This window comes from Petaurus breviceps, unplaced genomic scaffold (genome assembly GCF_028583685.1).
Source record: "Petaurus breviceps papuanus isolate PSGF00001 unplaced genomic scaffold, PetGlider_PUasm1.0 428, whole genome shotgun sequence".
NCBI lineage: Eukaryota > Metazoa > Chordata > Mammalia > Diprotodontia > Petauridae > Petaurus > Petaurus breviceps.
This window is the reverse complement of record NW_027186331.1, coordinates 945,497-961,544: the sequence shown is the minus strand read 5'-3', so window position 1 is coordinate 961,544 and position 16,048 is coordinate 945,497. Positions and strand designations below refer to the sequence as shown.

The 16,048-nt window shown below is 52.9% G+C and overlaps 1 protein-coding gene across 2 annotated transcripts in view; it reads left to right on the top strand.

Moving 5' to 3' along the window:
- Positions 1-8,518, top strand: part of HIRA (histone cell cycle regulator) — an 87,978-nt gene extending 79,460 nt beyond the window's left edge. For both annotated transcript variants that reach the window (XM_069100818.1, XM_069100819.1), the window contains 6 exons: positions 144-202; positions 1,292-1,397; positions 3,634-3,756; positions 4,834-4,997; positions 5,496-5,584; positions 7,673-8,518. In XM_069100818.1, the coding sequence (XP_068956919.1) occupies positions 144-202; positions 1,292-1,397; positions 3,634-3,756; positions 4,834-4,997; positions 5,496-5,584; positions 7,673-7,789 (658 nt within the window). In that variant the 3' untranslated portion in view covers positions 7,790-8,518. The remainder of the gene's footprint in view (positions 1-143; positions 203-1,291; positions 1,398-3,633; positions 3,757-4,833; positions 4,998-5,495; positions 5,585-7,672) is intronic.
- Positions 8,519-16,048: the final 7,530 nt, after the last annotated feature.

The window sequence follows — 16,048 nt, the reverse complement described above, 5'->3', positions numbered from 1 at the left end:
GCAGTCATGTCCTCTGCCGAGGTCACACATCCTGCTCCGGGACAACGCATGGCCTCAGCCACGGGGCCCAAAAGTGAAGCCCCACGTGCTCATTGCTGACATTTGTCTTTGGAGACACTGATTGTCCCCGTTTCCTTTCACAGGGACGTCCATAAACAGGTAGTCGTCATCAAAGATGAGTCTCTGCAGACCATCCTGTCAGGTAATGGAGGCCAGCGGCCTGCTCATGTGCCTTCTCCAGCAGTGGGTGTTTAGGGGGCTCATTCTAGACAAGTCCCTTCACTGGGTGGGAGCCTCCAAGGGATCATCCAGGCCATGGGTCAGATGGGAGCGGTCCTGTCTTTGTCCCTGCTTCAACCTGAGTCTGCCCCGCGCTCCAGGTCACAGCAGCTCTGGCTATCCCAGTCTGCCCTCTGGCCTCTGTTTCCCTCAGCCCTGGGCACAACAGACCGACTAGACAGGGTCCAGGGGAGGGCCTTGAGCTCCTGGGGGAAGGGACATTGTCAGCCCCCAAAAGAGAAGGCCCAGGGGCATATATAGTGCCAATGCAATATTTACAGCGCCCATGATCACAATGAAGGCTGAGACTGTAAGTATCACATGATGTTCAATTGTAAAATATACAAAACTCTCCAGATAGAGGATAGAACTGAAGCATTTATTTAGACACCAAAAAAACCGAATCCTAAAACCAGTAAGCCAATACCATCACAGTACCAAAGACATTCAGAAGCCATAGTAACACTGAGAGCCACAGCATCCTTCAGCCTCCCACAAACCAATACGAGATCCAGATTTACTCACAAACCTCTCTGTCTCCTTGCCTGAGCACCTCTTTCTCCCACGGTCTGGCTAGCTCTGGCTCCCAGCTTCCTGTGGGCTCTCCTTCCCTTCAGCAAGCTCCATGTGACTACATTCAACCTATTATGGGGCAGAGTTGGGGAGATCTTCCAATTCCCATTCCCATCACAGTGTATGAGAGCTGAACTCCGTCTCCTTGGTCCCTTCAGGGAGGGCCAGGCAGTTTTCATGGGAGGGGCTCATCTTCCATTGGTCACTTCATTTCTCTGGGCCTCAGTTTCCTCGTCTATGAAATGGGCGCAGTAATTGCTCTTTGCATGATCTAGCGCATTTTTCTGACAAGCACAGGAGAGAACCTGGGAGGTTCTTTGTAAACTGCAATGTGCTGGAGAAACGAAGGGTGTCGTTTCTGCTCTTAGGGAAAAGGTCTTCAAGGCCTTTCTAAAGCTTACCAGCTGTGCAAACATCATTCTTTGGGTCTTCTCTCTAGGAAGTGATATGACCGTTTCACAGATATTGCTGACCCAGCATGGCATCCCAGTTATGAATCTGTCTGATGGGAAGGCCTACTGTTTCAACCCTGCCCTTTCCACATGGTGAGTAAGCGGGCCTCCGGCCTCCCTCCCTGGCCTCCTGTTTCTTTTTTTTTTGCTTTTTGGAGGGGGGAAGGTAGGGCAATTTGGGGTTAAGTGACTTGCCCAAGGTCACACCCCTAGTTTTTGTTGTTAAATGTCTGAGGCTGGATTTGAACTTGGGTCCTCCTGACTCCGGGGCTGGTGCTCTATTCACTGCTCCACCTTGCTGCCCCAGGCCTCCTGTTTCTCTTGTGGGAGCTGTCATGTGCCTGGAAGTAGAAGCAGGCACTGGGCACCAAGTGTGCCAGGGCAAGGGGGCTGTTGCTCCCGGATTCAGGCAGGGGCTCTCCAGGTCCACTTCAGGGATTCAAATCATTGAAAACTGAGCTCTGGGTCAATGGCCAGCTGAGCCGTGCAGACGGTAGTGGGTTGCCCCTTACTGCTTTCTCCATAAGTCCCACACAGCCAGGTCCCCTCCAGAGAGATGCCAGTGGGTGATGGTGGAGGAGAACTGGGCCCCCTACCTGGCCACAGGGTACCCAGGGGAGTGTCAGAGCCTGAGCCCTGGGCTCTGCTACCAACTTTGGTCTGTGGACCTTGAGTCAGTCACCTACCAGCTGGCTGTCAGGAAGGTAGAACATTTATGCCACCTGTCACCTTGGGCTTATTGTCAGGAAAATGCTTTACCAGCTGGAGGTCCCTGTGTGGAAGGGCCTGACCCTCATGGGTACACAGAGGCCTGCTGGGAAGAGTCCTCCCTTCAGAAGCATGTGACTATAGTCTCCCTGCCCAACTGTGAGCGAGGCATATTTGTGATTGTCCCAGAGTGCTGGAGGTGGGAATCCAGAGGCCTGGCTCCCCTCCCCAGCTTCTCTGTCATTGAGCTGGCTGCCCTTGGGTAGGTCACTGCCCTTCCCTCGTCTCTCAAAGAGCTAGCATGATCCCTACCCTTCCTCTTATTCTGAAAGCTGTGACTGGTGGCTGTGGCCTCCAGTCTGTTTCTACATGAGACTACCTCTGTACCAAACAGCTGGCCCTGAGGCCAGAGCCCCAGGTGCCCTCATGGCATGGCCCCCCTGGCTCTCCCACCTTCTCGTAGCTGAATGTCTTTGGAGACTGGCCCAGGTCCCTTCCTCACCTTGCTCACAGGAGGGTGCCACAGTGGGCCCCCGGGACTGAGCCAAGCACCTTGCTCACTCTGGCAGCACGGAACACACATATGAACAGAGCCATCCGTGGCTGCAGAGATGTCAGAGTGGAATGACATTAGGCTCTGCTCACCAGCTCCAGACAACCTGACCTTGGCACTCAGCCATCACACTTCAGGGAGAGCCCCCTGGATGGAGCCCAGCCTTGACCCTTAGGAGAAGAACGGGTCCTATTCTCTGCAATATCCAGATGTTATTTGTAACTGGGCCCTTCAGAGCCTCAGGGATCCTGTGCTGTGAAGGTAGCCCTAGCTGGACAGTGGAGGCCAGCTAGCCACAGAGCAGTGCAGGGGCTTCCTGAGAAGGCACAGCCTGGTTTTCATGTAGCCATCAATCCAGGCTGCTCAGGTCACTCAGAAACCAGCCCCCAAAGGGGACGTGCCCAGCAAGTTGGAGTACACTTTAGGCCTGGCAGCCTCATTGGAAGCAGCCTGGCTTCAGAGGGTCCAGAAGAACCTTGGGGGAGCCCTTGTGTGTGACTGTGGGCAAGTCATATCGCATTGGGGGCCTCATTTTCCTCAGCTGTGTAATGGCAGAAATCTGCCATGCTTTCCTGGCAAGAAAGGATGTTGTGAGAGGGGGCGGCTTGCAGAGTGATTCCCCCCAGCCCTGGCCCTGTGCTAGGCACCATCCCCTTTGCCAGGAGCAACTGCCTCCTGACATAGACCCCACTCACAGACCAGGGCTGAACAAAGCTGGTGTGGCCCGGCTCCAGGACAGGCTCCCCCCTGCCCTTCATCCCTGGGCGCCAGAAGCCCCAATAGGGAGCCAGAGAGACCACCCTGGCGGCTGGGCTTGAGTCACGCTAGCTCTTGGAGCTGGCGAGTTCCTTCAGTGCTCAGGGCCCTGGCAGCTCTCCGAGGAGACACTGGTCTGCATTGGTGGAGGGCCTGTGCCCGGGGGGAGTTGCCTCCACTGTGACTTTACAGGTCCTGACACTGTGCAAACGCCAGTGACTTCACTAATTAAGTAATAAACTAAGATCAGAGCCTCCGCGCACCGTGTGGTGCTCCCAGAGCGTGACCAGGCCCATTTTCTGCCCCCTCCAGGAATCTGGTTTCTGACAAGCAGGACTCCTTGGCTCAGTGCGCAGACTATAGGAGCAGCTTACCATCCCAGGAGGCCATGCTGTGCTCCGGACCCCTCGCCATCATCCAGGGACGCACGTCCAAGTACGTACTCCCCCTGCCCGCCCCCCAGGGACTGACTGAATGGTGAGCGTAGGAGTGGCTGGCATTTAGGCAGCGGCTTGAGGTCTTTCGAGCACTCTACCTGTGTTAGGAGGGAAGTTGAGACAGAAAATTGCTGCAGGTGACCCCAGGCCGGGAGGGTGTGAAGGCAGCACCTCGCAGATGCTCCCCTTCCCCCCTCATACCCAGACTGTTGCCAGAGCTACTGGGGCTGCTGCTCCTGCAGTCTCTCCCTGCTCCAGTCCAGCCTCCATTCAACCACGAAAGTCATTTTCCTAAACCTCAGGTCTGACTGCATCACTCCTCCGCTCAGCGAACTCCTGTGGCTCCCTGAGGCCTCCAGGAGCAATGACAAGATGCCATTTGGCCTTCAAATCCCTTCCTGAGCTGGGCCCTCCCTCGTCCAGGGGCGTCGGTCTCCTGGCTATCCGCTTCCTTTCTCAGCTCCCACTGTCCCTCTCCCTGGCCTCTGCTCTCAGGTCACCATTCCCTATCCATCCTGTATGTAACTCACTTTATATAGATTGGTGAACTCAAGGGCCGGAGCTGTCTTTGCTTCTTTGTATCTGCAGCCCTGAGCATATTCAAGGTGCTTAATAAATGCTGGGGCCACCTGACAGCTGACCAGGCCCAGAAGTCAGTCTGCATAGGACTAGGGCAGGGGCTATTTCATTAGGAGTGCCCTCCCCCTTTCTGAGCCATATCTGACACGGAGCTGTCTGTGGTCAGCCTGCCCTGGGCTGCCTGTGTGCAGGCTGGTCTGTCCCACCCTGGCCATTTGGATGGGCCGCTTTCCCGGCAGTGTCAGGGATGGGCAGAGGGGGGCCTGGGGAGGCCTGTGACCAAGGGAGGAGAGCAGGATGGGCCCCGGGCTGAGGAGGGATCTTTGTGGTACAGGAGTAAATATTGATTGGATTGAAAGGAAGTAGGGCTGAGGAGTGGCCTGGGCTGGGCAGACAAGGGCCAGGGCCCTCCTGGGCAGGTCTGAAACATAGCTGGCAACAGCAGCACAGGCCCGGGGCCCAACACGTCACATGCCCTCTCGTCTGGTCTTTGCAGTTCAGGAAGACAAGCTACTCGGCTGTTCTCCGTGCCTCATCTGGTCCAACAAGAGACCACCTTGGCCTACCTGGAGAGCCAGATGGCAGCCGCGCTGACGTTACAGTCCAGTCATGAATATCGGCACTGGCTCCTCATCTATGCACGGTACCTAGTTAATGAAGGTGAGCCCACCAGAGGGTTGGGGGTGCCAGTCAGGGCACAGAGGGCCTACATCAGTAACTTGGGACCTCTCCACCAGCCAGGATTTACCAAGCTGGGTCTAGGGGTATGCCCCTGCTAGGGCAGGCAGGCCTGAGAGCTGAGCACGTACAGGCCAGCAAGGGGCTCCTGGCAGTGTCCTGAGAGACAGAGGCCTGCTTAGGACCCATGCCCCTCCATTCCTGGAGCAGGGAAGAACCGAGAGTCTCCAGAGGCTTTGCTAAGAAAGCAGCGGCCCTGGTCAGAACTGGAGGTGGGGTTATTTTGGGCTTCCCCTTCCTACCTGCAGTGTTTGGGGTAATGCCTGGAGCCACCAGGACCCCGGCCCATAAGCCCAGCTTTGGGGGAAAGGAGGATCAGTTATTTCTGGACCTCAGCCACATGTAGCTGCCTCACTCGGCTGACAGGTATGGGTTCACACTCCAGGAACCGCTTCACCTGTCTCCTCCTTTCACACTCAGGGTTTGAATATCGGCTTCGAGAATTATGCAAGGATTTGCTGGGGCCAGTCCATTACTCTACTGGAAGTCAGTGGGAATCGACGGTGGTGGTAAGGCCTCATGTTCTTCTGTGCCCCGATAGTCAGTTCTGCCCCAGAGGGGGGCCCCTCCTTCTGGGGGCTGCAGGCAGGGCGGGATGAGGCCCCTCAGGAGCCCCCTGTCCCATGAGTTGGAGGGAGCTTTTCTTGGTGCAGCAAAGACAGCCGTGCATTCAGAAGGCCCATGACTTCCCATTTTATCATCTGTGAAATAAGAGGTGGCTCCTGAGTTCTTTCAGACCCTATTAAAGCCATTTATTTAGGAGCAGAAGGGCTGGGCAGAATGCTTGCCAATGGCAGCAGATGGGCCTTCTCCCTCCTCCCGAGGGGGCTCCCCAGCAGATGCCCCAGCGCTGCCCTCGCCAATAGAATACCAGCAAGGTGAAGGCATGCGTTCTCTAGGCCTGTTCCTCCCTCCTGCTAAGGGCTTGGGGAGGGCCAGCCCTGAGTAAACCAAGACTGGGAGAGGTCGACTGATTTGGTCCAGAGTCACACAGCTAGGAAGTGCCCTGAGTCAGGATTGGAGCTCAGTTCAGATTGATTCCAAGTCTAGCATTCTATCTGTTGCACCACCAAAATGTGATTAATGGTCCAGATCGATAGGATAGGAATAGAGAGAAGGCAGATACACAGAGACAGACAGACAGACAGACGAGCAGATATAAAGACTTGGACAGACAGGCAGGTGGGCAGATACAGTCGTGGACGGACAGGCAGATACACAGACAGAGATGGACAGGCAGACGGGCAGATACAGTCACAGACAAGACACAGAGCTGCATTAAGTAGCAAGGTAGAGAGGACCTAGGTGCTAGAGATTCGGGCCCAGTATCAGACACATTCCAGACATGTTTCCTGGTCTATATCGAGACATGGAGTGAGGAGGCCTGAGTGCGGGTCCTGCTCCCATGTCGGGGCTGCTGGGAGCCCAGAGTAGAGGCCATCTAGAGAGCCCTTGGGGGCTGTCGGAATGTCAGCCCCAAGAATGTGCTCTCCCCACTTGATCGTGGGTTCTGGACTTGACAGTGATTTCACAAAAGACTCAGACCCAGCCAGGAGAAGGTGAAAGCTGGACGTCTTCTTTCCAGCACCTTTTACTGCTGGGGGAGGCTCCAGGAGAGTCCCAGGCAGGGGAGGTGAAGTGACATCTTTCTCCGCGGTTTGGACGGCCGTGTAAATGATGTGCACTCTTCTCTAAGTTACGGAAGGCCCCAGCTGTTGAGAACAATGGCTCCCACACACTGGCTGCCAGGATTAAAAAATCCCAGTCACCTAGAATATTATGATTAATCTAGCAAGGGGAAAATGAAAAAGTGTGAGAGGATCCCCTCTCGGGTTCATGAATAGAAGTTGGGAGGTATGGTGAGACAACAGTTTATCTGAGGGGAAAAAGATTTGGGAGTCCTAGTGGACCCCAAGCCCTGAGAGTCAGCACAAGCGTGTACAGATGCCAAGAAAACAAATGAGTGCAGTTACAGGGAGACAACAGGGCTCCTCTCGTGCCCTGGCTAAACTGTCTTTGGATTCCTCTTCAGTCCTGGGGCCACGTTTGGGAAGCACATCAGTAAGCTGGAGATTGCCAGCCAGGACGCAGCATTGGTCAGGTGCCCGCTGTGCCAAGCACTAGAAATAGTGACCAGACTGGACGAGGGCCTGCTCTTAAGGAGCTCACAGTCTGTTGCTGCCCCCGGTGGGCAGCCAGGACTTCAGATTGTGCCCTCTGCGGACGTGTCACCCAGAAAAGGCAGAGCCTGGAACAGAGTGGGGAGGGCACGATGCGGCTCGGGCTTGTCCCAGGAGGAGTGAGGGTCCTGGAGCCAGAGCGGGCCGGCCGCACACAAGTGGGCCCCACAGCCTGAGGGCCCTTTGCCTAGATGCTGGTGACCTATGACCTCCCCTCCATCAGCTGTGGCCCTGTGGCGTGCCCTCCGTCTGGCAGCCTGCTCAGTCTGTCGTACCAGCACCCTTTGGCTTTGTTCCTTTTTCCCATCTGTTTTCTCTCCTCCCTCCCTGTGATCCCTGTAGGAGGTGGGCCCCTGAAGCCCAGGCCCGCAGCCCTCGCCCCCCACCCCAATTCTGCCCTCTCCTCTCTGCGTGCAGGGCTTACGAAAGCGAGAACTCCTCAGAGAGCTGCTTCCAGTCATAGGGCAGAACCTGCGTTTCCAGCGGCTATTCACAGAGTACCAGGAGCAGCTGGACATCCTGAGGGACAAGTAGCAGCCTCTGGCTTTCTGGAGGCGGCCTGCTCCAGAAGGAACACTGCTTCCCGGCACTGACCACTCACAGCCACGTCTTGCCTGGCGGACAGACGGCCGCCCTGCCCTCCCGAAGGGAGCCAGCGGGAGGGCCTCCGGCGCCCGGGGGTTCGTTTTTGTCCAAGGAGACCACAGCGCAGGGTGTGTGACATCTAGGCACGGCCAGACCCAGCCCTCCTTCCTAGAAGGACCTCCCTCTCCACAGCAAGGTCCCGTGACTGCAGGGGGCCAGGGGGGTCTCCCCATGTGCTCCAGGGACTTGGCAGGAGTGGTTGAGGAGGCGGAGGAGCCGACCAGCTCCTGCCTGGGGACAAGCACAGCACCAGGAGCCCAGGGGGCGCGGAGCCCTGCCGTGCAGAAGGCAGAAGGCGCAAGCAGCCCAGAGGAAGGCCGCGCTCCCCACGACGGGCTTTCCATGAGGATCTATCTGCTCACCGGAGAGAGAACTTTCCTTGGCCACTAATCAGGATTTCCCTATGGGGCACGTGGACACTTGTCACCCGTAGGACATTGCAACTCTAATTATGACAGCTATGTTGCTCAGTAATTGTACCAAAATTAACCTGTCCTCATTTGGTTTTTAATTTTTAAATGTTTGTAAAAGAGACCGTTTTTCTGGGAAGGGACGAGGGGCGGGCAATTCTTTTTGTAAGTATGAAATAAATGAACACGGCATTGGATACAAAACTCAGCCAGGCCTCCTGCCAGGCTTTTCCTGGCCCCCCAAGGGCCTGTCTTCAGTCATTGGGAAGAAGGGCAAGCTCCCGCCAGCAGGCACAGGGCCTGGGGGGCTCTTGTCTGTTCCACCTCACTGGGGGTCTTGTCATCTGCACACACGCACACGCACACAGATGGCATAGGATGTCACTAAGGGGCAAGGGGAGTGATGCCTTAAAACAGAATTCCAGATGTTGGTATGGGAGCACACGATGTTTGAGCCAGATGGACCTAAGTGAGTATTTGTCTGACACCTTCATTTGACCCAGAAGAAAACTGAGGGTCAAAGAAAGGAAGGGATTTGTTCAAGGTTCCCCAGCGGATTGGTGCCAGCCAGATGCCTCAGGCTTTTGACATCACAAGTCGGGGGGATTTAGGTTGGTGGGTCTGATCTCCAGCCGCAGAGGGCTTTCTGGGCTGCCTTCCTAGGCACTGGCCCTGGCAGCTTCTCCAAACCCCAGAGATGTCCAAGGTCTCTGAACCGTTGTTTGTAGGGGAACCAAAAGGCCCTTACCAACAAGGGTTGGAAGCTGGAGCCCATCCCCAGCCTGGGCCTGTGCTCCTCGGCCACCTTGGCCGAGGGATGGGCCCACATCCCAAGGAGTGTGGGTATGTCCCTTCCCTCTTCTGGACTCCAAAGAGAAGAGCCAAAGTCAGATCAGTGAGACCTCAGGCCCAGCTCCCCAAGAGGGGAGTAGTGGACTCTGTCCACTCTGTGCTGGTCCAGTCTGCTCTCTAGGTAATCCATCCCCCTCCCAGACACAAGTTACTGAGGGGCTGCCAGCTTTTCCTGTCCCTCAGTCTCTTGGTCCCAATTCAAGGGCTGACAGGATAGGGCTGGAGGCCCAGAGTCTCCCAGGCCCACCCCCTTACCCATCACCCTGAGATTTGGCCCCAGAGCAATGAATGCAGTTTGCATTCATTCACTGAGGGGATGGACTTTAGAAGGGGGAGGTCCGGAGGTCCGGGTTGGATTCCCTGCCTTGGGTCTTAGTAGCCTTTTGACCTTAAGCACATTCCTTCCCATCGTCTATAAAAAGTGATACCTCCACTCCTACTTCTGAGAGCTGCTCACTCTGAAGGAAAAAGCTTTCTGGGCAATGCCACTGGCACGGAAGCGAGTTGTTGGATCCGTTTCAACACAGATGCCTGCAGAAGTGGGGGTTACCTCCAAGAAATGGGTTTTGAATGGTATGATTTCATTTTTGGGAGGGGGAGAGCAGGAGGCATCATCTTAGTCTCCTGATTCCACTTCAGAGCCCAGCTACTTGGACTGTCTCCAAAGCTAGCCTCCACACAGCTAGATGAAGGCCTACTCAGGAGCGGGGCTAGCCTAAGAATGTTTCTTTAATGCCTGTGGCCAGCTTTGGGCTGTAGGACCCAGCCAGCCGTGGGGCTGATCCCCAGGAGCTTCCTGTCTCAAACCCAGAGCGAGCTGGCATCGTTGGACACTCCTAGATTAAGTGGAGGCAGGGGCTTTGGGGATCAGCTAGGCCAGCTCATGTTTTGTTTGTGAAGAACTGAGGCCTAGAAAGGTAAAGATCTCACTGTTAGAAAGAAGATCAGGGTGCAGGGGGAGGTGATTCTCAGAGACTTAATTTGGTCATTTCCACCTTTGGTGATTGGTACCCTGTCCTCTTCGGACACGCTGATTAGAGGTAGCCTTGGGGGACTAGACTCCTTGAGGGGAAGTCAGAAGACCCTGAGTCATGGTCTTAGTGTGAGCTTAGGGAAGGGGCTTCCCTTCTGGCCCCCCCCCCCCCGAGGGTTTACAAGGACAGGTCCCAGGAGGAGGAATGAATGAAAAGGCACCTAGTGGGTGCTTGCTGTGTGCCAAGACTCCCACTTCTGGAGGACCTCACCTCCCATGGAGGGCAGCCTGTAGAAGGCTAATTGGCAGGACACAAAGGCCCCAGCGTCCTTTGGTAAAACCAGTAAGATCAGTTGACGGTGCCTGGGGTCAGTAGGGAACAGAGAAAGGCCCCCCCCCCCATTTGACCAGAAGCTCATGGAGCAGTGGTGAACAGCGCTGGGCCTGAATGGGTATCCAGGCGGCCCCAGTGGGGAAGTGGGGGAGGCCAGTGTTGGGGAGTCCTGGCCTCCAGATTCGTGCTCCCAGAGCTAGACCCCATCCCTCCCTCAAAGCTCCAGATTCCTCCAGGCCTGTTCCCACACACCAAGCTTCCCACACTCCAGGTCGTATTCTGTTGATTGATTACCTAACCAGGGCCTGGTGAACCTCGGCTGGTAGCTTAGGGTCAGCTGCCTGACCCAAGGACAGAAACCTCAAAGAGCTGCTTCCCTTCCAACATCAGTGACCCATTTTCTCGAACACCCTAAGGTTCCCAGAGTGAATTTGTCCCAACAAACCCGTGAAGGAAACCCCATTTTATAGATGAGGAAACAGAGGTTGAGTTTCCGGAGTGGCCTCAGGTCAGTCTCTTAAGGGCATGAGACAGGATGCAGACGGGGGCAGCACTGCGGCCTGCCGCCTCCCCACCTGGATCCAGAAAGGGATCAGGAAGAAGGGAGCGGGCCAGACAAGGGGCGTTAGGGCTGCCTGAGGGGGCCGGCCCCGCGAGCACCCCAACTTCCAGTCCCTGAATCTGCCTGCGCCTCAGCTCTACCTCGGACCGTCACACTCTAGACCTCATCACCCACCAGTGACTCCATCATCAAGGACCCTGAGACTTCTGTGACTAATCTGTTACTCCGTCTCTCCCTGTCTGTTGTCATTCAGTCGTGGCCCCATTAGGGGTTTTCTTGGCGAAGACACTGGAATGGTTTGCCATTTCCTTCTCCAGCTCATTTTACAGATGAGGAAACTGAGGCAAATCAGGTGAAGTGACTTGTCCAGAGTCACACAGCTAGGAAGTGTCTGAGGCTGGATTTGAACTCGGGGAGGTGAGTCTTCCTGACTCCAGGCCTGGCGCTCTGTGCTCTATGATGCTTCCTAGCTGCTCTCACTTTGTCTTGCTTACCCCCTCTCCCCCCCAAAAAAGCCCCAAACAACCAAACTATTCTCTGTTCTTAAGCTTTTCCTTCAGGCCATTACCCCCTGAAACTATTCTCTGTTCTTAAGCTTTTCCTTCAGGCCATTACCCCTGTACTGACTACAGTCTCCACCTGGGTAACTCCCTCACTTTATCGCCCATCATGCCTTGCCTCCCATCTGCCCCTGCTCCCCTGCTGCTCGGCAGAGCTGGGACGGTTCCAGACCCTCGGTGCCTCTCCACAGTCAGGATCTCTTTCCACCCCGCCCTATCTGCCCCCCTTCCCCGGCTTTACTGAGAAAGTCGGTTCCCTCTGCTCCCCTTTTCCTCATCCTCCCATCCCTTGAGGTGACCTCTGACTCCCCCTTCCCTCTCTCCAGTTTCTGAGTGAGCACCAGCGGCCTTCCTCCCCAGGGCGAAGCCTCTGCCAGTGTCTTTGAGCTCCCCCCCCACCCCCCCATGGTGCTGCCACGGCAAGTCTTCAGACCCCCTTTTCCTTCAAGCACAACCAGGCCATCTCTTCCTCCTTGGAAAGCTCTCTTGAGATGACGCCTCCATCCCTCCAGCTGCCACCCTGGGTCTCTCTCTCTCTGGGTCTCATCTCCCAGCATGGCTTCACTCGCCTTTGCTCCCTCCCACACCCTCTGAGCTCCTCTCCCCAGATGGCCAATGATCTCCTAACTGCCTGATCCAGTGCCCTTTTCTCAGTTCTCCCCTTGACCTCCCTGCCATCCTAGGCACTCATGGCCACTCCCTGCTCCCCAGTGCTCTCTCCTCACTGGGCTTTCCTGACCCATTCTCTCATTTAATCTTCAAGACAGCCCAGTAAGGAGGAAACTCAGTTTCCTCCTCTGGAAAATGAGGTCATTGAACTAAATCCCCTCTCTGTAGCAGGTATATGGTCCCATTGCCTAAGGCAAGCATTTCCAAAGGATGCTCCTGAAGAGAGACCTCTGGCGTCCTGCAATCAGCCAGTGATTGTAGGTGGGGGGAAGGGTCCTGTGCAAAAATGGAAATGCTGGAGATTTGGTGCTCTTAGAAATAGGGAACGTGAAAAGAGCGAATCAGAACTAAAACCCAAATCATAAGGAGCTTTATTCACAGACAGCAATTTTTTGGCATGAAAATACACTTAATTTCACTTACTGCACCCCAGAACTGTCCCAGCCCTTCATCCCGAGTGACCCCTTATCCCTAGGCTACTATCGAGGACTGCCAGCTTGCTTTCAGCTCCAGAGTGTGCAAACATAATAAGACTGTTAGCACTTTATGGTTTGCTAATCACTTTACACTTATCATTGGATCTTTGCAACATCCCTAGGTGCTATTATTATCCCCATTTTACAAATGAGGAAACTGAGGCTTGTGGTTTATGTGGCTTGCCCAAGATCACACAACTGTAACTGTCTGAGGCAAGATTTGAACTCTGGCCTTCCTGACTCCAAACCCACCATTCGATGCACTGGGCTCTCTAGCTCCATCAAATTAGTTTTTTGGGGGAAAATAACAAAAATTAATTTCTGTTTCTTCAGCATTTTCCACACAAGAACTGTGAATTAAGAAGTGTAAATAACCCCCTAAAAAGGTTATTTTTAGCTGTATTGGAGGAAAGAGGAAGATCAAGGAAAGGAGAGAACTTTGCTTGGAGTAGATGAGACAATGGCAACTACCCGAAAAGGCAGAGATCTGAACTCCTACCTTGCCTGTTTTCTCTGCCAAGGAGAATGGCTTTTGCACTGAAAACATAAGAACAAAAATGGCCGGCTGGTATCCCCAGTAAGAGGGTGCTTGGTGGTCACTGATCAGTTTAAGTCAGGAGGCCCCAAAGAACCATCACCATCACATGCTGAGCCCACGCCCGCCATATACCAAAGATGGCAGCAAAGGGGAGAGGCACCACCTTTCTTTGGGGGATAAATGTCCAAAACAGGGAAGCTGTTGGTGACTCAGTGGTAGGCTTCTCGCCTCCTATGCCCAGATTTATTTCTCTGCTAGTCACCTTTAACTGGCATTTATTAAGCACCTATGGTATGCCAGGGACTGTGCACACTGGGCATTTGGGAGGATGAGCAAAACCATGGGTTGGACCTTATCTGCCTTTACCCTCGAGAGGAGGCTTCCAAAGCAGTCATAGAAGTGAACGGGGCCATGGTATGGGTCAGGAGGGAGGCTCTTCCTAACCAGCAATGTCACAGGTTCAGAGTAAGTAACACTTTCTGGTGTGCAGTTGTTTTAATCATGTCCAACCCTTTTGGGGTAGAGATACTGGAGGGTTTTGCCATTCCCTTCTCCATTTCATTTTACATATGAGAAAACTGAGGCAGATGGGGTGAAGTGACTTGTCCAGGGTCACACAGCCAGTAAATGTCTGAGTCTGGATTTGAACTCAGTTCTTCCTGACTCCAGGCCTGGTGCTCTATGTGCGGTGCCACCTTAACAGCTATGCTATAGGATTTTAAAGTTTGCAAAGTATTTTATGTTCATTATCTCATTGGCTCCTCACAACCTAGGTGCTGTAATCATCCCCATTTTACAGATGAGGAAAGGGGAAAGGAAAGGACTAGGCATTGGTGTAGTGCCAGGCTAAGTCTTTTTACAGCTATCATCTCACTTGATCCTTACAACCATTCTACAAGGTCGGTGCTCTCTTTATCGTTAAGGAAACTGAAGCATGCAGAGTTAAATGACTTGCCCAGGGTCACACAGCTAGAAAGTGTCTGAGACAGGATTCAGACTCAGGTCTTCCTGATTCCAAGAGTGTGTTCTATGCATTGGCTGTCAAAGAGTAGACCTTATTATGCACCCAATCAAATCATCCAAATAAGACCTAACCCACAATGCAACAAGGCGGCTTCCCATAATCTATATCTTACAGCACTGTCCTAGGAAAATATCTGTTTAAAAGATGGTCCTTTATTTCATGAAGAAGCCTGAGCTCATTAAAAGCCCTATGCTGTTTCTCAAAAGCAATCCAGCCTTCTCTTTTCCTCTTACTCTATGCTGGGCCCAGCTCACTCCCTGCCCCAGGCATCTGCAGGCTCTAGGGCACCCCTCATATGTGACCCCAGTTTCAAGATAAACTGCATGTGAGTCAGAAGCCATTCAATATATTTTTCACTTTATCCTTTCTCTTTTTTAAACTCTTCATCTGTTTCTTCTTCCACAACCATGATGAATAAAAAAATATGTCTTACTAGGTAGCACATACATAAATTATATCAAACTGCCTATCATTTTCAGAAGGGGGAAGGGGAGGAGGAGAGGGAGAAAAATTAGAATTCAAAATCTCGTAAAAACAAATGCTAAAAATGTACTTGGTTTGTAATTTGGGAAAAAATAAAATACTATTTAAAGCAGGGAAAAAAGCCATTCAAAATCATAGTTCATGAGTCCCATCAGTGTGTTTCTTCCAAGGCTTTCAAAGAAGACCCAGTTCTATTCACCAACCAGGCAGCGTGAGTGATGCTCTGACCTTTTGTGGTCCATCTACTGGCCCTCAGCTTGTGGGAGTTCCCACTGCTGTGCAAACTTAAGCTCTTTCTGCAGCACCTTCTATACCCTGAGCTGTCCTCTGTAGAAATATGGTGCAAATGTCTGAAGCCCCCATCTATCAGTACCACTTTTATAGCTGCCTTAACCTGAAGTTCTAGCAAGACTTGGCAAGACCAGGAGTCTCTGGGTGGTCATTTGTTCCCACTGACCCAAGATGTGGGATCCAGCTTAGTGGGCAGATCAAAGGTGTGCTGTTAGAGGTTAAGACTTCTGCACCTACTGGGGTCTCTCCAGTCACAAAGGAAAAGGAGGCCCATTTCAAGATTGGCCCATTTTGCCAAGAAGGGAACTTAGAAAGAAGGCCGGGTGGTTGCTGCCTCTTAGACCAGGAGCACTGACTCCCCAGAAGCCCACAGCCCCTCCATGAGTAGATATCAACTCAGCCTAAATGTAGAGACATTATTGTTCTGCAGACTGAATGGCAGGGACCAATGCATTAGGTATGCTTTGGGGGGAGAAATCTATTTGAATGGTCAGTTCTTTAAAGTCTGAAGTTTTTCACTGATCAAAATTCATTTCTTAAGTTTTAAATGTTAATGTGTGGCTTAGATTCTCTATTTTTTATTTAACTTTTTGATTTTATTTCTTATTTAACTTTTTAATTTTTTGTTTAACGTTTTCTACAATGAAGGAGCTTTTCTGACAACATTTTTTTGTGGCTTTCATTTTATGGAGAACTGGTTTTATTTGAAATATCCAATTTGTGAAGTCTGGAAAAAATCATTTTTCAACAGAGAAATAAAACCTTAAAAATAAAAACAAAAAAAGTTAGGTCTGTTTTGGAGAGGTGTTGTAAAAATCTTCCTAATAATAGCCATCATTATGTTTACCACTTGTGCCTAATTACCAATAGGGGCCATGTCCAGTCGTCACGATCTGTGTGGCCACTGGACCCAGATGACTCTGGAAGAGAGAGTGAGGCTGGTGACCTTGCACAGTCCTGCGTCACTTAAATCAAA